General features: G+C 46.8%; 1 protein-coding gene across 3 annotated transcripts in view; it reads right to left on the reverse strand.

Annotated features, from left to right (window-relative positions):
* The window catches only part of LOC125464492 (multidrug and toxin extrusion protein 1-like), a 36,360-nt gene extending 16,725 nt beyond the window's left edge, over nt 1-19,635 (reverse strand). Inside the window, exons 1-9 of one of the 3 annotated variants that reach the window (XM_048556858.2) lie at nt 19,490-19,635; nt 17,567-17,668; nt 17,100-17,168; nt 13,454-13,602; nt 11,687-11,729; nt 9,344-9,388; nt 8,581-8,678; nt 6,291-6,388; nt 3,124-3,237 (exon numbers count right to left, since the gene is read on the reverse strand). In XM_048556858.2, coding sequence (XP_048412815.2) covers nt 3,124-3,237; nt 6,291-6,388; nt 8,581-8,678; nt 9,344-9,388; nt 11,687-11,729; nt 13,454-13,602; nt 17,100-17,168; nt 17,567-17,653 — 703 coding nt within the window. In that variant the 5' untranslated portion in view covers nt 17,654-17,668; nt 19,490-19,635. Of the gene's footprint in view, nt 1-3,123; nt 3,238-6,290; nt 6,389-8,580; nt 8,679-9,343; nt 9,389-11,686; nt 11,730-13,453; nt 13,603-17,099; nt 17,169-17,566; nt 17,669-19,061 lie in introns of all 3 variants that reach the window. The other 2 variants (XM_048556856.2, XM_048556857.2) reach the window with 2 other exon arrangements.
* Between the last annotated feature and the right edge of the window lie 3,179 nt (nt 19,636-22,814).

Here is a 22,814-nt window from a genome sequence, read left to right on the forward strand (position 1 = left end):
TGGGTATTCACATGAGCCCAAGCTATGCCTGCCTCTTTGTAGGGTACATGGAACAGCCCATCTTCCGCACCTACACTGGCCCTATACCCCACTTCCTTCTCCATTACATCAATTACTATATCGGCGCCACCTCATGCTCCCAAGAGGAGCTCGAACTGTTCATCCACTTCACCAACACCTTCCACCCCAACCTCAAGTTCACCTGGACCATCTCTAATACCTCTCTCCTCTTTCTGGACCTCTCTGTCTCCATCTCTGGCAATCATCTAGAAACCGATATCCATTTCAAGCCCAACGACTCCCACAGCGACCTAGAATACACCTCCTCCCACCCAACTTCCTGCAAAAATGCCATCCCCTATTCCCAATTCCTTCGCCTCCGCCGCATCTGCTCCCAGGATGAGTCATTCCACTCCCATATATCTCAGATGTCCTCGTTTTTCAAGGATCGCAACTTCGCCCCTGCAGTGATCAAGAATGCCCTCGACCGTGTCTCCTGGATTTCACGCAACTCATCCCTCACAGCCTGTCCCCACAATAACAACCAAAACAGAATCCCTCTCGTTCTCACATACCACCCCACCAACCCCCAGATACAACGCATCATCCTCCGACATTTCCGCCATCTGCAATCCGACCCCACTACCAAACACATTTTTCCCTCCCCACCCTTATCTGCTTTCCAGAGGGACCACTCTCTCCGTGACTCCCTTGTCCGCTCCACACTCCCCTCCAGCCCCACCACACCCGACACCTTCCCCTGCAACCGCAGGAAGTGCTACACTTGCCCCCACACCTCCTCCCTCACCCCCATCCCAGGCCCCAAGAAGACTTTCCACATCAAGCAGATGTTCACCTGCACATCTGCCAATGTGGTATACTGCATCCGCTGTACCCGTTGTGGCCTCCTCTACATCGGGGAACCCAAGCGGAGGCTTGGGGACCACTTTGCATAACACCTATGCTCGGTTCGCAATAAACAACTGCACCTCCCAGTCGTGAACCATTTCAACTCCCCCTTCCATTCCTCAGACGACATGTCCATCATGGGCCTCCTGCAGTGCCATAATGATGCCACCCAAAGGTTGCATGAACAGCAACTCATATTCCACTTGGGAACCCTGCAGCCCAATGGTATCAATGTGGACTTCACCAGCTTCAAAATCTCCCCTCCCCCAACCGCATCCTAAAACCAGCCCAGCTCGTCCCCACCTCCCTAACCTGTCCTTCCTCCCACCTATCCCCTCCTCCCACCTCAAGCCGCACCCCCATCTCCTACCTACTAACCTCATCCCGCCCCCTTGACCTGTCCATCCTCCCTGGACTGACCTATCTCCTCCCTACCTCCCCACCTACATTCACCTTTACTGGCTCCATCCCCACCTTTTTGACCTGTCTGTCTCCTGTATCCATCTTCTATCCGCCTCCCACTCTCTCCCTATTTATTTCAGAATCCCCTTCCCCTCCCCCATTTCTGAAGACGGGTCTAGGCCCGAAACGTCAGCCTTCCTGCTCCTCTGATGCTGCTTGGCCTGCTGTGTTCATCCAGCTCCACACCTTGTTATCTCAGATGGATTTCAATGCTGGCAAGTGAGAGGTAATCCGTTTTGGCAGAATTAACAGCAAAAATGGACTATTATTTAAGTGGTGAAAAATTGCAGCGTGTCACTGTGCAGAGACACCTGAGTGTCCTTGTGCAAGAATCACATAATGTTGGTTTGCAGGTGCAACAGGTAATTAAGAAGGCAAATGGAATTTTGTCTTTCATTACTGGAGGGATGGAGTTTGAAAGCAGGGAGGTAATGCTGCAGCTGTATAATGTGCTGGTGGGCCCACACCTGGCATACTGTTTACAGTTTTGGTCTCCTTACTCGAGAAAGGATGTACTGGCACTGGAGGGGGTGCAGTGGAGGTTCACCAGGTTGATTCCAGAGTTGAGAGGGTTGGCTTACAAGGAGAGATTGAGTAGAATGGGATTATATTCATTGCAATTTAGAAAAACGTAGGGAGGATCTCTTAGAAACAAACAAAATTATGAAGGGAATAGATAAGATAGAAGCAGGAATGTTGTTTCCGCGGGGGGAGCAGCAGATTTAGGACAGAGTTGAGGAGGAACTTCTTCACCCAAAGGGTTGTGAATCTGAGGAATTCCCTTCCCGGTGAAGCAGTTGAGCCTTCCTCATTGAATGTTTTTAAAGCAAAGATGGATAGATTTTTAAACAGCAAAGGGAATTAAGAGTTATGGTCAGCAGGCAGGTAAGTGGAGCTGAGTCCATGAAAAGATCAGCCCTGATCTTATTAAATGGCTTGAGGGGCCAGATGGCCGACTCCTACTTCTATTTCTTATGGTCTTACACACGTTTCAGGTCAGCCTCAGGAACTTGGGGTTGAGCACAGGGATATTAGGAAAGATATTGTTTCATTGGAGGCAGATAAGAGATGGCTCACGAGGGTGGTCCCCACTTTGGAGAAAATGTCTAATCAGCAAAGGTTAAAAGAAATTAAACTCTACTCACAGGAGTTTAGAATAATAAGAGGTGATGATATTGAAACATACAGCACTCTTGTGCTCTGAAGAAGGGTCATTGGACCCAAAACATTAACTCTGATTTCTCTCCACAGCAATTTCTGTTTTCATTTCCGATTTCCAAAGTCCACAGTTCTTCCAGTGTTTTGTTTAGGATTCTTAAAGGGCTTGTCAGGGTAAATGCTGATAGGATGTTTCACCTCATGGGAGACTCAAGGACCAAACAGCATTATCTCGGAGTGAAAGGGTGTCAATTTAAGACTGAGATGAGGAGGAATATTTTTCTCTCAGAAGGTTGAGTGTCTTTGGAACGCTTTGCCAAGGAGAGCTGTGGGGCAGAGTCATTGTGTATATATAAGGCTGAGATAGAAAGATCCTTGATCAATTAAAGAATCAAGGGTTACATGGAAAAGGCAGGAAGGTGGACACGAGGAGTTTCGATCAGACATGACCCGACCGCATGGCAGAGCAGATTGGATGGGCTGATTGGCCTGCTGCTGTTATTATTTCTTACAGTCACAGACAGAAAGAGGCCCTGCGATTTCTCTTTTACACTCTGGAGAAATCCAGGATGGATTCGGCCTGCAGTTGGCTACCTGCCAGGAACGATCCCATTTCATAGGCCCAGAGCTCGATACAAAACATGAACATGCTGGGAATGGCCAATCGCAAGAAAGGGCCCCACTCCTGAAGAGACTCCATCGTCCATCCTACACAGACACAAACACAAGCGAAAAGCTACATGAGACAACAACAGTAGACAGTCTGAATCCCAGCACCAAAATGTCCTCCCCCAAGGAGTCTTTAGGCTAGCAGAATCAAGTCCAGATAGAATGTATTTTATAGAAGAAACACCTATGTCAATAACCAAAATCAGCACACTCAAAAATCCTAGAATATTGCAAATTTGTGGGGAATTAAGTATGAGAAGAATTTTTGGAATATTGCATTCCATTCTGGTCTCCTATCTACAGGAAAGATGTTGTGAAACTTGAAAAGGTGCAGAAAAGATTTCCAAAGGTGTTGCCAGGGTTGGAGGGTTTGAGCTGTAGTGAAAAGTTGAATCAGCTGGGGCTATTTTCCCTGGAGTGTCAGAGGCCAGAGAGTGACCTTATAGAGGTTTATAAAATCATGACGGGCATGGATGTGGTAAATAGACAAGGTCTTTACCCCAGGGTAGGTAAGTCCAAAACTAGAGGGTATAGATGTTACGGAGAAGAGGATGAAACCCACCCCACCCCCGCTAACCAAAACGGAAACACGTAAGGAAGCTCACCTCACCTCGTAATCTATCACAAAGGAATGGTTAAATGAAAGAAATCCCAGATATTCACTTTACAATCAACAAGTAAACATTTATTTACCTAACTATATCAATCAACAAACTAACAGAACTATTAACAAAACAAACAATTCCCCTTTAACTACTTACTATTCCCAAATAAAACAAAATTCTAATGGTATGCTGCTCCAATAAATACAAGACCAACTTGTCCGAACCAAAGTAATAAGAAAAATAAATTAAAAGTTAGTTTCTCAAAATTACAGCCAGGATAAGTCTTCCAGAATGTTCCATGACCTCTCCACTGACCCTCAGTCAGGAACACCTTTCTCCATTGAATTCTTGTGTTGGGAATATTTACTAAGAGTGCCATTATACCTTTCATTTAGGTGGTGGATTTCTGAGAGCTTAGAGAATTCTGACAGCCAATAATTCTTTCTTTTATGGCTGAAAGTTGTTCTCTTGGCAGATGACAGTTGACTCTGACCCCAATTTTCAAATGTCCTTTTCTTTTTATCCTCGATGACCTATTAATTTCTTGTAACAGGATTGGTCCCAGGTTGTCAAAACCATTACATTTAAATTTAATTGGGTTTTGGCACCAGGGCCTAGTTTAAATTAATTGGTTCAATTCAAAAACCTGTTGCCGTGTCAAAAATGCTGTTTTGCCTGCTAGCAGTATAGCCTTTTGATTCGATGTTTCAATTTCAAGAACTCTCTGCACATCTGCTGCTGCCTGCAGACATCTTTTTTTAAATTTCCAAACCAAAAATGACACATCATCTTTTAAAGGGGCTGCGCACTCATCCCCCTATCATTTTGCATACGTCACTACTCTACTTAACTTCCCAACATAGGTTTAAGGTGGGAGGGGAAAGATTTAAAAGCGACCTGGGGCATTTTTTTCACACAGAGGGTGGTGCGTGTATGGAATGAGCTGCCAGAGGAAGTGATGGAGGCTGGTACAATTACAACATTTAAAAGGCATCTGGATGGGTACGTGAATAGAGAGGGTTTAGAGGGAAATGGGCCAAATGCTGGCAAAAGGTGCTAGATTTATTTAGGATATCTAGTTGACAAGATGGGTCGAGCCAAAGGGTCAGTTTCCATGCTGTACAACTCTATGGTTGTGGCTGTAACCCTTTAACACTTGTTTAAGAATATTTATTATGACAATTAATCCTGCATTATACTTTAATCATAAATTATTAAATATTTATAACATGTCAAATGTAGGTTTAAATTCTCACATGATCTGTAAATCTGCCTGAAGATAAAGTTGAATACTCAATCAAACATGTGATAATGATATACCCAGGCCAGAATAATTTCTTAATCAGATGAACTGTCTTTGTCTCAGCCTGTAAAAGGAAGGCCTCGAGGTGAGGACGTCACCTTTTAATAGTCAACCAAAGGATGTCACTCTGGTAAACGTCCCCGCCTCCCTAACCTGTTCTCCCTCTCACCCATCCCTTCCTCCCACCCCAAGCCGGACCTCCATTTCCCACCCACCAACGTCATCCTGCCTCCTTGATCTGTCCGTCCTCCCCGGACTGACCTATCCCCTCCCCACCTCCCCACCTACACTCTCTCCACCTATCTTCTCTTCCATCCATCTTCGGTCCGCCTCCCCCTCTCTCCCTATTTATTCCAGTTCCCTCTCCCCCTCCCCCTTTTCTGATGAAGGGTCTAGGCCCGAAACGTCAGCTTTTGTGCTCCTGAGATGCTGCTTGGCCTGCTGTGTTCATCCAGCTTCACACTTTATTATCTTGGAATTCTCCAGCATCTGCAGTTCCCATTATCTCAGATGTCACTCTGGTGTCTGTGTGCACGCACCCACATGCGTGTGCGCCCGTGCAGTTTTTGTATTCCATTCTAGCTGTCAGGATTATGGTTGCGCTGCCCATCAGGACGGGCTGCCATCGTTAAACCTTAGGGGAAAACTAACTCTTGACATATCACATTGACCTTTTTGAAGAGCCTCTAGTTTGGTGTAAAACAACTTCACAAGTGCAAGGTTAGGAACACTGTTTCACAACCCACCTCTGTCGCTCAGAGGCCGCCCCTTTAAGACAAAGGGGTGTAGGAATTTTAATCCCTCAGAGGGCTGTCAAAGTTATGTTATAAAATACATTCGCAGCGTAGACAGACCGATTTTTAAAACGGTAAGGGAATCGAAGTTGACGGGGAAAATGCGGGAAAGTGGGGTTAAAGGATTATCGGATCAGCCGTGATATCATGGAATGGTGTAGTAGACTTGATGGGCTGAATAGCCTAATTCTGCTCCTACATTGCAGGGTCTAGAAACTTTCATATCCTCAAACTGTTTGGATTCTGGTTTAAATTTAACATTTGCTGGATGAATGTGATGATTTTTCTTTACAGATGGCACCTAGTCCCATTGCCCATCATCTGATACCCACCTCCTAAGCTCCCCCAGTCTGAGGGCATAGCGTTGCTAGTCAGAAGGATTTATGTTACCTCCCCAGGTTTGGAGGTGCAGCTTTCTCCAGCGAATGTACATGAAGAGGATAATGTTCTGACTGTACTGCGAGATCACGTTGGCCCAAGCAGACCCTCTGAAACACAACAGCGACCGTGTAAATGCCACCGAAACCTCACACACAATCAAAGCTCCGAAGCAACACCCCTCCACTTCAGATGTGGCCGTGCACCGTTTGCCATTCCCGAGCTCAGTCTTCCACCAGCCGTCACCAGACATCGCTGCCACACTGGCAATTGCTGGTACTGCCCCCCCTAGGGGCCAGGAGGCATTGACCCCAGGAAGCACTTCACTTTGGGCAGCTTTGGATCCGAAGCATTCATAGAACGTAGAACATTGAACGTTACAGCACAGTACAGGCCCTTCGGCCCTCGATGTTGTGCCGACCTGTCATACCGATCTGAAGCCCATCTAACCTACACTATTCCATGTACGTCCATATGCTCATCCAATGACGACTTAAATGAAATTCGCTCAGAGGCTGGCAGGCTGAAGCAAGTGGTGATGCTGGGGGACCCAGGCAATGGCGGGGGGCAGGGGGGCTGGAGATATGGAGGGGCAGGCAGTTGGTGAGGGTGATGGATTCGTTCAGCTTGATGCTTGACCAATGTCCAATGGTTCGCTCCAGCTCCTCCCACTAATTTGCAAATTAATGGCTTTTGGCTTTCTTTCAAAAGAAAACAAACAACACCTCCCAAATAAAATACCAAGAGCAGTTCCAGCAAACGCCTACATTGGAAATAGCTGAGGACGGGCCGGCTCCTCACCCTGAACACGCTGGGGCTGCATTGTCCTGGAATCCCCGTAAAAATTGAGGATTAAACTCCAGATGGCACCAATATGGAAATGACCTACAGAGGCTTGTTGAAGTTGGGTCAGCAAATACATACAAGGCTGAGAGAGAGAGAGAGATTTTTAATCAGAGAGGGTTGTGGGGACGAAGGCTGGGAAGTGGTGTTGAGGATTTTCAGATCAGCTCTGACTTCATTGAATGTTGGAACACTCTCAGTTGGATGAATGGCCTCTTTCTGTTGCTGTGCTTTATGGTCTTATTAGGTGCTGTCCAGCCTAAGGATCAGTTAGCTCAGGTTTGCTGAGGAACTGCTGTTCAATGTAAGCTGGCACTGACAGCATGGGTTCATCCCTTTTATTCTGTGCGGGAGTCGCTGGCTGGGCTCAGCATTTATTGCCCATCCCTAACTGCCCCTTGAGGAGGTGGGGGTGAGCTGCCTTCTCGAACCACTGCAGTCCATCTGCTTTAGGTGGACCCACAATGTCTCAGGGAAGGAATTCCAGGATATTCACCCCCACCAGGTGGAGGTTACCACAGAGGACTCTCCTTCTCAACGCCTTCCCTTGCACGAGGTGTGGTGAACATTGCGTTAAACCACCGCCACTCCTCCAGTCATCTCTCTCTAATGAGAGAGCAGCCCTTTTGTTGTCTGGGATAGTGGTAACTCTACAAGGTGTAGTTGTCACTTTGTGCATTGCCTCTGAACACTGTTGTTCCTCGTCATGAAATTTATCAGAACGGGATAAAGAAAGTAGAGATAATGGGGACTGCAGATGCTGGAGAATCCAAGATAATAAAATGTGAGGTTGGATGAACACAGCAGGCCAAGCAGCATCTCAGGAGCACAAAAGCTGACGTTTCGGGCCTAGGCCCTTCATCAGAGCTGGTCTAGGCCCGAAACGTCAGCTTTTGTGCTCCTGAGATGCTGCTGGGCCTGCTGTGTTCATCCAGCCTCACATTTTGTTATCTTGTATAAAGAAAGGGTTTATTTTGATTAATCAACCATCATCCAATCAGGATCCTATGGGTGTGTTTATTTGCCAATCAGAGCATGAAGGTGGGGCACAAGGGGGTGGCAGCCAATGGTGATTGGTTGGAGGTCTTGGGATTAAAGTTCCAGAAATATGTCCAATCAGAGTTTGCAACGCCAATTTGTATTTCAGTGTCCAAAAGTAAAAATTGAATCTGAAACTGCGATGTAACTGATGAACTGCTCATGATCTGAAAAGTTAAGAGATGCTGCCTGTCCTGCTGAGCATATCTTCTGCTTTTATTCCCAAAAGCAAGCACTTTGCCCCAAAGGACGGAATAGGTCAAGCAGTTGTTGGGATTATACTACTGGGATGGGCTGCTAAAGTGGATATTCTAGATAGGATTGTGTTAGATGGGCTGAAGGGCCTCACCAACCCTGGACTGAGAGAGTACAGGAACACTAGCAACGAGTGTCCATCATTGTAAAAGCAGGTGATACTCACGCCACTCCAAGTTTCAACACGATCAGGAAAATGTAGTTCATCAGTGCACTCAGAACATTGGCTACCAGTCCAGTGAATACCTGTGGCATAGTTATACCCTGCAGATATGGCGTTAGATAAAAGATCGTCAGTTTTCAGTGGAATACATCAAGGGCCTGCAACACGGAATCCTACAATAACAAACTCTCGAGCTCACAAAACTGAGTTGCTGCTTTCTCTCCCGGGCAGCGAAATCCCCATTTCTCACTGCAAGCACAGAAGTGCAAAAGGCAGATTGAAGAAGGAAGAAAGGAAACTGGTGTGAGAGGAGGAGTGCGGAAGAGATGAGAGAGGAGAAAAAGGTGACAGAGAGGGGGAGTGATAGAGAGCAGGTGAGAGAACGAAAGAGAGGGAAAGGGAGGGAGAACAGTGAGATTGCAGCTGAGAAAGAGAAGCTGAGGGAGGGAAAAAAAGAGTGTAGAGAAAGGGGAGTGAGAGTGTTTGGGACAGAGGAAGTGACAGAAAATGGGAGTAGGAAGAAGGGAGAAAAGGGAGGGATAGACCAATGTGAAAGAGAGGAGGAGATGAGAGTGAGGGAGGTGAGAAAAAAAGGAGATGGAAAGAAAGTGTGCGAAAATATGTAAGAACGAGAAATTTAAACAATTTTCCGCAATTGATTCACCCGGATTTAAATATTTCTACTCTAACACGCACTGACAAAAAAATAAATAGCTACTGCTGGAATTCACAATATAACGCAGTTTCCTAAGCTCTGGATTAGTACCTGATTCTGTAGATATCGCACTTGGAGCTGGTATAGGAAAACTGCCTGTGAGGATGGGAAAGAGAGTGATGAGCACGCACACGAAATATCGCCCACAGCTCGAACTGCCAGTACCCAGGCTGGGAGAATGTGAGAGAAGAGAACGAGGAGGAAGAAGCAAGTGAAAGAGAGAAAGCGTAGCAAGGAACAGAGTGTAATAGATAGAAAAGTGATGTGAATTTTGCTTCCAGCAGGGTATTTTCCAACACAAACAGTTCTTATCTTGTTCCTGGTAACATAAGAAACTGAGGGTGAATATTGTGGTATTGAAGAATCTAATAGATGTTTATTGAATCTGGCTATTGTATGTGGACATTATATTCACAGGCAAAATACTTAGAGTCCCTACAGTGTGGAAATAGGCCCTTCGGCCCAACAACTCCACACCGGCTCTTGGAGCATCCCAACCAGATCCATCCCCCTATAGCCCACACACCCCTGAACATTACGGACAATTTAGCATGGCCGACCCACCTAGCCTGCACATCTTTGGACTGTGGGAGGAAACCGGAGCACCCAGAGGAAACCCGCACAGACACGGGGAGAATGTGCAAACTCCACACAGACAGTTACCCGAGGCTGGAATTGAACCTGGGTCCCTGGTGCTGTGAGACTCAGTGCTAACCACTGAGCCACCGTGGGTACAAGGCAGGAGAGTGCTCCTAACAGAATGTCATGCTTCACGTGATCACAGGGTAAGACGGAGCATGAGATTGTCATACTCTCAGCTATAAAGTGACAATATCATGAACATGTCTCATGAACGTGATTTGTGAGACATCACACAAGAGGGAGAGAGAGAGAGGGAGGGAGCGTGAGTAAAGAAGGATGTGAAAATTAAGGCAAGTGAGAAGAACAGAGGGTGACAGGGAAGAAAGAAGGGCAATTAAGAGAATGTGAAGTGAGGGAAGGGGTCAAAGAAGTGATGGGAGCAGAGAGGAGTAAAAATGAACACACTCCGTCCCTCCCTGTTAATACACCTTTTTTTGCCTTTTGTCCCCACTCTACACTGTTCATGTGGTAGGCAGTGCACACTACAACTTGGCTTAACATCTCATGGCTGTGCCAAGAGCCCCAATGCCAGTTGGTACAGAGGGAGCGTTGTCTCGTCAGGAGCACAGTCAGAGGTACCAAACCCAATTCAAACAGTGGGCCCAGACCATTCCTGCTTCTCAATCTGGAAGAAGAATGGAAAGCCCCCAGTTTCCTTGTCAACAATTGCCCTCAAATCTTTACCAATAAAGACAGATTGTCCGATCATCCAGCATGCTGTTATTTATGGGACAGTATTTATTTATCTTCATTTACTGGTAACCAGAGGTTTAAAGGTTAGAAACAAAAGGAGCAGAGATACATGAGAAGAACACTTCACTCAGCCAGAAGACTATCAGAAGCAGATTTAATGACAATTCTGAAAAGGCAATTGGATTAACACGTGAAACGGAGAAGATTTCGGGATAATTGGGAAAGAGCAGGGTCCTGGTACTAATTGGATAGCTCTTTCAAGGAGCTAGTATAAGCACGATGGAGTGAATGGCCCCCTTTGCCACATTGCCCCTTAAAATGTTCACCACATTTATCCATGTAGGCGGTGAATGCAAATGATTCAATCAGAAACCCTTTGGGACATTCTGGGAGATGGTTTTTAAAACAAATTTTAAAAGGTCAATGTCTTCATTCTGACATTGGCATTGCAAAGTACATTGCTGCCATCTGCTGGTGAGCACTGGCACTGATCAGAGAAATGTTCCAAGGTAACATGGTGTGGAGCTGGATGAACACAGCAGGCCAAGCAGCATCAGAGGAGCAGGAAGGCTGACGTTTCAGGTCTAGACCCTTGTTCAGAAATTTTTTGAAGAAGGGTCTAGACCCGAAACGTGAGCCTTCCTGCTCCTCTGATGCTGCTTGGCCTGCTGTGTTCATCCAGCTCCACACCCTGTTATCTCAGATTCTCCAGCATCTGCAGTTCCTACTATCTCAGAAATGTTCCTGATGCTCTCAACTGGAGAATGAGCAACGCCATTCAACCTGCCAAACGATACAGTGTACAGGCTTGAACAAACCCATGTGAAGTCTGCTGGGGGAAGAGATGAGACATCAGCAAAAATCCATCTTGCTGAGCACAACGCCTCATCTGTCCCAACGTCAAAACTGAACTCAATGGATAGGGATGTAAACTGAGGCAGGAGTGGTTCGGTACTCATTGATTGTAGAATTCAATGATAGAAGCTACTATCACAATAACTCACAAAAAGGATGCACCCCTTAATCTACAAAGCCAGGCATGGTGGAGTTCATACTCACAGGAACAGCGGGAATAAATATCTTCACATAAAGCTGGCATAACCTGGAAGAGAAGCTGAGGGTTAAACTTCCCAGGACACCCCTGAACTTGCAGAAAACTTGTAACTGTGTCACACAAATGGCCCAGGAAAATGTGGTGTATGTGAATTCAGTGTGAAAACACGCGGGTCCTGGCATTTGAGTTGTCAACACTCTTGTCCAGACCGACAAAAAGTTAATGATCATTGTAACCTCACCATGCCCCCTAAATTTCTGCCAAGGACATTCTGGAAATTTCCTGGATTTCCTCCATTTTCCTCTCAAAAGGGCAAAGGTCGATATCATTTGATCGGAGATAAATGTAACTTCTGTTCTTCCTGGGTGCATTTAATTTGGCCTGAAAACCCAACACAACACAGATTATTCTTTGTCATTGTGTGTTAGGTTTTGTGAAAACCGCCTGCTAGTGCAGAGAGGCGCCCTAATAGGTCCTTCTGAAAGGGGCACTGGGAGAAAAGATTCCTTCCGGCCTCATTTCTAAGCCCACCAGTCTGAGGCCTACCTGCAAATGGGCCTCAGGCCTTTCCCTTCATCTGAGTGGTCACAGTGGTGAGCTGGTACCCACTGAGACTGGGGCAGCTCATCATTTTAGTTATTTTTCCTTCCATGAGATCAACATCTACTGCCCGATCCTCACTGCCTTTGAGTTAAGTGACTTGCTCAGCCATTTCAGAGGGCAGTTAAGTGCCCTGGTTTCAACAATATAATTCTTAGAGCTAAAAGATACAGGGAGAAATTGAGTACTGGGTTGGATGATCAGCCATGATCATATTGAATGGCTGAGCAAGTCTGAAGCGTTGGATGACCTACTCTTCCTATCATTTTCCATTTTTCTAAGAGTTAGCCGCATTGCTGTGGGTATGGAGTCACATGTAGGCCAGACAGGTAAGGACGGCAGATTTCCTTCCTGAAAGGACATTAGTGAACCAGATTTTCCTACAACAATCGATGATAGTTTTGTGGTCACCATTACTGAAACTGGTTTTACAATCCACATCTTATGAACTAAACTCAAACTCCATCAACTCTCTGGTGGGATTTGAACTCATGCCCACTCCCCCCCCCACCCCCCCTCCCCACCATAGCCTTAACCTGGATCTCTAGATTTGGAATCCACTGACACTACCGCTGTGCCGCCAACTGCTCTGTTTATGCAGATACATTCAGGTGAAAGTTGCCACCCCTCAATTTTTCCAAAGAGGGCAATAAAAACTGAGTTAGTAACAGACCAAGGTAGTCCTATATTGCTAAGGAAAGAGCTCCCGCTCTACCTAGAAGCTGCATATTGAATCAGTGAGTTCAAAGAGTGACCAACATTGAGCTGCTGGCCTCCAATTGAGGAACATTTGATGAAGCAGCACAAGATAGGGACCAGAAAACACTGAGCAATGCAGGCACACAGCACATAATTGAAAAGAATCAAAAATTATTAACCTACCTGTGATGGTCTACGGTACATGCTGAGGTCATGAAATATGAAAATAGGAGTGGGACCTGGCCATTCAGCTCTTTGAGCTGTGGGGCGCTATGTGTATGTGTTTCCTTCCCTTTACTCACATTAACTCACCACGAAGTATGAAGGACACCATCCAGAGACAATGGCCACCATCTAAGGAATAATGGAAGCTCCCCAGTAACCCTCAAAGTAATGCAATCATAGTTTCATTCTTTAAATGGAAATCTCTTCAGCGATTAAGTCTCATTTTAGGACTGAGAAAGACACCTTACCTGGCCATCTCTGGGCGCTGCTTGGTCGCCAAAAGGATTTTTTCCGTGTTGATGAAGAGAGCCCAACAGGGACAGCAGAAGATGAGGAGAATAAGGATACCTCTCTGGAGAATAACCCCAATCTGCTGCAGGTTCTTGCTGCCGTAAGTCTGGAATGAGATTCAAATTGTGCTGCTCAGTGACCAAACTAAATCAGAAAGTATTTATCAGAAATAGGAGCAGGAAGAGGCCATTTGGCTCCCTCGAGCCTGTTCCACCTTTCAATAAGGTCACAGCTGATCCTCTACCTCATATTCACCTTCCCATCTCCCATCCAAAGAGTCCGCCCATCTACCTCTTTCAGTCCTGAGCATCATGGATTCCAACAGTGTGGAAGCAGGCCATTTGACCCATTGAGTCTACACTGACCCTCCAAAGAGCATCCCACCCAGACCTACATCCCCCTTACTCTATCCCTATAACCCCTTATCTCCCATGGCCAATCCACCCTAACCTACACATCCCTGGGCACTACAGCATGGCCAATCCAGCCTAATCTGCACATCCTTGGACACTATGGGACAATTCAGCATGGCCAAGCCAGCCTAACCTTCACATCCCTGCGCACTATGGGCAGTTTAGCAGGGTCAATCCACCTAATGTGCACACCTTTGGGCTGTGGGAGGAAACTGGAGCACCCGGTGCAAACACATACAGACATAGACAGAGGGTGGAATTGAAACTGGGTCCCTGGTGCCGAGAGGCAGCTGTGCTAATCACTGAGGCACTATGCTGCCCAATCATGGCCCTCAGGGATAGAGAATTCCAAAGATTCTACCAAACAATAACTGCCTGAGCAGTTTCTACTAAACGCCAAAAATGCGGTGGGCTGAGGTCACTGGGATTTGTGATCTAGAAACACATAATCCTATCAGTGCCATTCTCTCATTTTGGTGAGTGAATGAGGTTCGAGTTTACATGGGCCGTTTGGGACAAAGTGGAACATTCAATCTCAAAATTTCCAAGACCCACGGTATTATAGGGTTAGTATTTGCTTGGAGACTGTAAGCACGATCTCTGCAATGGTATCACGAGGAAGTGGTCAGAATAATGAAGGAGCCTGGGGGAAACAAACCTGGTGTTAATGTGCTCCTGACAGCCTGTATGTCTAATGTAAGTCACATTTCTGTAATCTGTAAATAGTCACAGTAATGCAATAAACTTCACTGAGTATTGTTAAAAAGAGACACGCTTCGTTAAAACTGCTCATCCTGCTCTCATCAGGGCAAGAATACCAATTCAAAGGGAAAGCCTATGTTCAAACCATATGAGAGCAGAGTTCTAATTGATCGGCAAGCAGATTCTGAATTGTAGAGTCAATGCCATAGAATGTCTGCCAGACAATTCACTTGCCAACCAATCTGCACTTTCCTGTAATACAGTATCAATGATACCAGAGATAATGGGAACTGCAGATGCTGGAGAATCCGAGATAACAAAGTGTGAAGCTGGATGAACACAGCAGGCCAAGCAGCATCTCAGGAGCACAAAAGCTGATGTTTCGGGCCTAGACTCTCTGATGATTGAAACTGGGTCCCTGGTGCCGAGAGGCAGCTGTGCTAATCACTGAGGCACTATGCTGCCCAACTCATATTCCGCTTGGGAACCCTGCTGCCCAATGGTATCAATGTGGACTTCACCAGCTTCAAAATCTCCCCTCCCCCCCCGCATCCCAAAACCAGCCCAGTTCGTCCCCTCCCCCCACTGCATCTCAAAACCATCTCAGCTCGGCCCGCCTCCCTGACCTGTTCTTCCTCTCAACCCTATCTCCATCCCCCTTTTCTGATGAAGGATCCAGGCCCGAAACGTCAGCTTTTGTGCTCCTGAGATGCTGCTTGGCCTGTTGTGTTCACCCAGCTCCACACTTTGTTATCTATACAGTATCAATGTTAGCTTTCCCTCTAAATGGGTTTTCCTTTTGCCTTGTCCCAATTACTGCAAGGCAAACAGTTTTGACAAAATGTGTAAATTCTCAGCAATATTCAAGTTAGTTACCACCAAATCGTTAAACATTTTATTGCAAACTCAACAAGGCTCGTCTAGTTATTTCAGAAAGGTGGATAGTCTAGTCCGCAACAGGTCACTTTGGGCTTGAAGGTACCCCTTCGAAAAACACACTTTCTCTGTTTGCCAAATGGGATTCATTTTTCCAGTGTCTGGCCCTGATGGCTCAAACCCCTCACTCCATGTGAACAGTGATAATGGGAACTGCAGATGCTGGAGAATCCAAGATAATAAAGTGTGGAGCTGGATGAACACAGCAGGCCAAGCAGCATCTCAGGAGCACAAAAGCTGATGTTTCGGGCCTAGACCCTTCATCAGAGAGGGGGATGGGGACAGGGAACTGGAATAAATAGGGAGAGAGGGGGAGGCGGACCGAAGATGGAGAGAAAAGAAGATAGGTGGAGAGGAGAGTATAGGTGGGGAGGTAGGGAGGGGATAGGTCAGTCCAGGGAAGATGGACAGGTCAAGGAGGTGGGATGAGGTTAGTAGGTGGGAAATGGAGGTGCGGCTTGAAGTGGGAGGAGGGGCTAGGTGAGAGGAAGAACAGGTTAGGGAGGCAGGGACAAGCTGGGATGGTTTTGGGATGCAGTGGGCAGAGGGGACGAACTGGGCTGGTTTTGGGATGCAGTGGGGGGAGGGGAGATTGTGAAGCTTGTGAAGCCCACATTGATACCATTAGGCTGCAGGGTTCCCGAGCGGAATATGAGTTGCTGTTCCTGCAACCTTCGGGTGGCATCATTGTGGCACTGCAGGAGGCCCATGATGGACATGTCGTCTAAGGAATGGGAGAGGGAGTTAAAATGGTTGGCGACTGGGAGGTGCAGTTGTTTATTGCGAACCGAGCGTAGGTGTTCTGCAAAGCGGCCCCCAAGCCTCCGCTTGGTTTCCCCAATGTAGAGGAAGCCACACTGGGTGCAATGGATACAGTATACCACATTGGCAGATGTGCAGGTGAACATCTGCTTAATATGGAAAGTCATCTTGGGGCCTGGGATGGGGGTGAGGGAGGAGTTCCCCCACTGCATCCCAAAACCAGCCCAGCTCGTCCCCGCCTCCCTAACCTGTTCTTCCTCTGACCTATCCCCTCCTCGCACCTCAAGCCCCACCTCCATCTCCTACCTACTAACCTCATCCCACCTCCCTGACCTGTCCGTCCTTCCTGGACTGACTTATCCCCTCCCCACCTCCCCACCTATACTCTCCCCTCCACCTATCTTCTCCTCTATCCATCTTCAGTCCACCTCCCACTCTCTCCCTGTTTATTTCAGAGCCCCCTCCCCCATCCCCCTTTTCTGATGAATGGTCTAGGCCCGAAACTCCATGTGAACAACCTGTTCAGGGAGGACCCTCCACACTAAAGAATTCAAAACTACACTCCCCTCCAAGATGGTAACCCACTGCACATGCCACCCCCCAAAACCCATCTTACTGTTCCCGTTTATTTGCTAAACACTTATCTTTCAAAGCAGCACAGAACCTGTAGCTGGCCCCTGAATGGACACAGGCCAAGGGAATGACGCTGGCTCTGTCAGCAACAGGGGAATGCCCTCTCACTTGCTAAGGGTGTGCCCCATGGAGGCAACTCCAGACGACGGAGGTTTACCTGAGATATCAGAGTGTCGCACGCCATGGACAGGCCCGTCCCCATAGCCACACTCGTCACGCTCACCACCTTTGGGAAAGAGTGCGGGAGAGAACAATTAGAAGAGAACAGGGGGGTGAAACATTGTCACCGCAATCCATCCGCCCATCTCCCCACCCGCTCCCGGTGGCATTTCTATGCCTGAGCGGTGAGGGCCTGCCCTGACCAGGCCATTGGAATTCTTGAGCCAATGAGGAGACTGGCCAAATGGAGGGATTCCATTTCAGACCAACAGGAGCACCACTCCTTTAGAAACTCTAAACCAGCCGAGTCTTTGAATGGTGAAATTTCAAATGAAGTGGCTTTGTAAACAATGCTGGGGCCCAAATTTGAACTGCAGGGACCTCTCCGAGGCTTCTAGTTTTCCGAGTAGGTGAATTGGTTTATCCCCGCGTGTTCACTGCTTCAATGAAACATATAGTACCCACCGACGTTGCCAGTGACACAGCGCCCAATTCATATTTGCCAAGGTGTCCACTGAACGCAGAGCTGATAAAATTCAGGCTGTAAATCATCACCTGTGATAGAATCTATTAAAACAAAACCGACATTAAAACGTTTTGAGATCCGAAAAATTTGGGTGACGAGAAACGGGGGATCTTCTAGCCTCGGTGAGCTTGGCTGTCAATGGAAAAGTAACCCCTCTGAAATTCAGCAGGTCTTTCTTTCACCCTCAGGATTGTTGCTTCGTCAGCAGCAGCTGTCACATCATGGTACAGCATTGAAGTGTCACTCTGCCCCTTTTCATGCAGCTATCATTCTCTCCTACATCCGTCGAACCATCACATCGTGCCCCCTCCATACATTGATCAATTTCCCTTTTCTCCCCCCACCAATGTCCGACAACTATTCCCATCATGTTCCTCCAACTCTGGCCTCTTGTCCCACCATTGGTGACCTCACCTTCAATAAGCTTCTCCCAGGCTGTGGAATTCCACACCCCCAGCCCTCCCCGCCTAAACATTTCAAAGCCCTCTCTCCTCATAAGGAACGTCCTTTAAACCTTTCAGCCATTTTATACCCCATCCTGAAATTTCCTTCTTTGACGAGGTGTCAATGCTCAGGCTGGTAGCGGTGCTATATAAATGCAGGTTCTGATAAACAAGGGGGATATCTATGAAACAGGGATGACAGATGTTGCACACTGATGTGGTTTGGATAAAAGGTAGACAGGGGTTGAGGGTCATGAAAATACCTTGCAGGTATAACGGGGTTCTTCATACACTATCTCACCCTGCGTGCCAACTTCAGATCCAGGAAATGAGAGAAAAGGATGCATTTATTTCTGAGTCGCAGAGCCTCATGATATTGTGAGTCCATATGTTTTACAGCTAATGTTGTTGCCACAATGGGGAGACAGTGGCCTAGTGGTAATATCACTGGGACTGTAATTCACAGACTCAGATAACGCTCTGGGGGACCTGGGCCCAAAACCTGCCGTGGCAAATGGTGGACTTTGAATTCAATTTTAAGAATTAAGAGTGTAATGAAGACAATACATCAATGATCGGAAAAACCCATCTGGTTCACTAATGCCCTTCAGGGAAGGAAATCTGCCATCCTTACCTGGTCTGGCCTACATGCTACTCTAGACCCACAGCAATGCAGTTGACTCTGAGCTGTAGCCCATACCTAATGACCTAGCCAATGACACCCTCATCCCACAATGGAGACAATCCAGTAGCCAATTTGCTCTCAGCAAGACCTTGTAATGGAGTAAGTATCTGTCAGTAACTACACTTCTTAAAGATTTTCCCCAGCTGATAACTGAAAATCCTTCATAATTTGTGGACTTCCTGTCTCTCTCACATCCCCAGGACATTGCTGTGGGCAACGATGGACATTCACAGTCACACAGAAGCCACCACATCTCCAGGCCGAGACAGGTGAGGGTCAATATCTACCTTTGAATGTTGCACTTACCAACGGCCCAGCCAGTAGAAACAGCTGCTTCACCTCCTCCCGGACAACAAGCATGATGCAGTAGAGAAAGGTCCCACCATTGATCCAGACCTGGGAGGTGTTACCAGCTGCTGATCCCTGCTCCTGGTCACCCATTTCAAATGGAAAAGTTTTCCCCAACACCAGAAGAGATCAGGAGATCAGACCACCTCCCTCTGTTGGGTACAACCGCACAGTTTGTGACAGCTGGAAGGAGGAGGAGAAGGGGGGGGCAAGAGGAGAGAGAGTTGTAACAGCGGAAAGGAGGTGGAGAAGCGTACGAATGTAGGGAGGTGGGCTGGATGTTTAGGGAGCTGTGGATAAAGGGAGGGCAGTTGGAACTCTGAAGAAAGATTCTACAACTGGCTAATCTGAAAAAGACACAAATTTGCCTTTTGTCTTTCACCTACTTCTCGACCTCGCTGAGATTTCCAAGTCAATGTTCCACTTCTCCATCCAAATCTCTCCGATGATCCCCGCTTCCCACTATCTCTCCACAGGGTCAAAGCATGGAGCTGGTTCCATTACCAGAGCTTCAGAGAGAGGAGGCTGACAGGGTAACCACAAGATCAGAATGCTGACAACTAAAGCGTTGAGAGGAGAAACTTACTGGTAATTTAATCAAGTTTTTTTTGGGACGTATCAAATGAAGCAGTTAATACAATCTTCAGATTCCAACAATTAGTCGTGCTGAGAGACACACGTTCATTTTCTTTAACTAGATTGGTTCCTGGGTTGAGAGAGTTGTCCTGGTGAAGAGACCATTTCTATTGGGCCCATACAAGTTATTATAATCTTATTAGGCCATAGTCCATAAGACCAGAAGACATAGGAGCAGAAATCATGCCATTCAGCCCATCAGGTCTGTTCTACCATTCAATCATGGCTGACAAGTCCTCAACCCCATTCTCCTGCTTTCTCCCTGTAACCCTTGATCCCCTTGATAATTAAGCACCTATCTATCTCAGTCTTAAATGTACTTAATGACCTGCCCCCACAGCTTTCTGTGGCAGTGAATTCCATAGATTCACCACTGTCTGGCTAAAGAAGTTTCTCCTTATCTCTGTTTTAAAAGGTCTTCCCTTTAATCTAAGGCTGTGCCCTCGGGTCCTAGAGTCTCCTACCAACATCTTCCCAACATCCACTTTGTCCAGGCCATTCAGTATTCTGAAAGTGTCAATTAGATTCCCCCTAATCCTTCTAAACTCCAAAGAGTATAGCCCCAGAGTCCTTAAACGTTCCTCATATGTTAAGCTTTTCATTCCTGGGATCATTCTCATGAACCTCCTCTGAACCCTTCCTGAGATATGGGGCCCAAAACTGTGCACAATATTCCAAATGTGGCCTGAGCAGAGCCTCATAAAGCCTCAGTAGAACATCCCTGCTTTTATATTCAAGTCCTCTCAAAACAAATGCCAACATTGCAGAGCCCTGCTCTCTCATTAGAGGAAGAGACAACAGGAGGTGGTTTAGTCTGAAGGTCATCATGGCTCTCACGCAAATGGAGAGGTTGGGAAGGGGAGTACTTTGTGGCAACTTCAGCCAGTGTGGGAATTGAACTCACATTCTTAGTGCTATTACAAACTATCCACCCAAGCTAATAGGGTACCTATCGATGAGTATGGGGATTGAGTGAGAAAGTGAAGGCAACAATCAGCCATTAACCTAATGGATTGCAGACTAGTCTCAATGGGCTGATTGGCTGACTCAGCTACTATTGTTTGAAGTTCTAAGCCATCCATACTTGAGGCTTGGCTGGAACACCGACAGTGTAGGGAATATGCAGTCAGGAGACAGAATGGGAATTCACTTCAGCGTAAACATGGAGCTGGGCCCCACTACCGCCACAGCCCCAGCCCAGTGGGACAGAAGAGAGACAACAGCATTGTAGAAGTCCAGAACCCCAAGTTAATGTTCTGGGGACATCACTTCAAGTCCCACCATTTTTCAGAGGGGGGTGGGGGTTTGGAGTTTGACTTCAATTTAAAAATCTGTAATTACAAGTTAGCCTGAATGGCCACCATAATTATTACAATAAAGTACAGCTGGTTCACTCGTTCACTTTCAGGAATATCTTACCTGAACCTTATGTGGTGTGGCCTACATGTGACTACAGACCCACAGTAACAGTCCAACAGTTCAAGGGAATTAACCTTGGTCTGATCAGTGACACCCAGCTCCTACGAAAGAACAAAATAAAGAGGGAAATACTGGATGTCGGGAGATAGTGATCATCCTCAGAAGACAGGGGGTTTGCAGATGTCTTCGGTAAATAAAATTCAGGTATGTAAAACAAAATCAACTTTACACTAGCTTCAGGTTAAACAAACGTGCTTTATTATTGCTGATTCAGGTAAAAACAGATCCTTGTGACATTTGGGAAGGTGGGATAGGATTGAGATGTTGGGAAACAGCATGCGGAGTCATCAGTTTACTTGGGCACAGAAAGCGGCCACTCAGGCCATCGATTCTATGCTAGTTTTCTATAAAGCAATCCAGTCTGTCCCTTTCCCAGCACCCCTGCACCCCTTTCCAACCATCTGGTTCACTGATGCCTTTAGGAAAGGAAATCATAGAATCACTAAAGTGTGGAAGCAGGCCATTTGGCCCAACAAGTCCACACTGACTCTCCAGAGACTTTCCCACCCAGACTCCCCATTCTTTACGCTATCCCTATGACTCTGCCTTTCCCCATGGGACACCCACCTAACCTGTCAATTTAGCATGGCCAATCCACCTCAGCAGCACATCTTTTGACTGTGGGAAGAAACCTACACAGACATGGGGAGAGTGTGAAAACTCCACACAGACAGCCGCCCAAGACTGAGGTTGAACCCGGGTCCCTGTCCCTGTGAGGCAGCGATGCTAACCACTGAGCCACCTTACCCAATCTGGCCTATTTGTGCATGCAGCCCCACAATACGGTGATTGACGCTCAACTGCCCTCTAATCAGTTGGGTAGGGGCAATAAATGCTAGCCTAGTCAGCGGAACCCACATCTCAATAATGAATAAAAATATTGTTTTCAAATCAGATTGTGTCTAGCCACATAGCCAGCAATTTCCAGCTTATCACTTGTCGAGTAATAAATATTCTTCTTCACTCTAGACATCACCATTTCACAACTGAATCCTTAAATCTGTGCGTTATCTGCAAATGGAAATGTTTGGTAAGTGGGATTAGACAGAAGTGTTTCTAGAGGGAAAAGCGTCATTCAGAATTGGGGTTCATTGAGGTACAGAGATTTTGAATCAACTTTTTTTTTCCCCCAGACAGGCTACAACACACTGTTAGGGTAGGTGGGATTTGAAACAAAACTTTCCAGTCTGAAGGTAAGGACACTACCACTATGCTGTAAGAGCCGTCAGTAAGGGAAATTGCAAGAGAAAAAAGTGGGTTCAATTTCAGGATAACAGAAGCTATTAAAACTTAATGGCTATTTCCTGCCGTTAACAAGCATGTCCACATTGAGTCTGTTCTGACACCGCTGTTCACTGTTTGCGTATGGGTCCGATTGCTTGTGGCAGACCTTCCACAATGCCAGCCCTTGATTCTTTCCACCAGTGGCTTTATTGTTTAATCTCCACAGGCCAGAGTCATGCGCTGACCTGCTGACAGACCAGCATCCTGCTGGAGTAGCAACAGCGGGCCACAGTCATGGCCAGGCTCACTGTACAGAAAGGCCCAGGCAGCTGAGGTAAAGAGTACACTGTCCCTGCCCAATCCGGAGTACAT

The sequence above is a fragment of the Stegostoma tigrinum genome, chromosome 27 (genome assembly GCF_030684315.1).
Source record: "Stegostoma tigrinum isolate sSteTig4 chromosome 27, sSteTig4.hap1, whole genome shotgun sequence".
In the NCBI taxonomy this organism is placed as follows: Eukaryota; Metazoa; Chordata; class Chondrichthyes; order Orectolobiformes; family Stegostomatidae; genus Stegostoma; species Stegostoma tigrinum.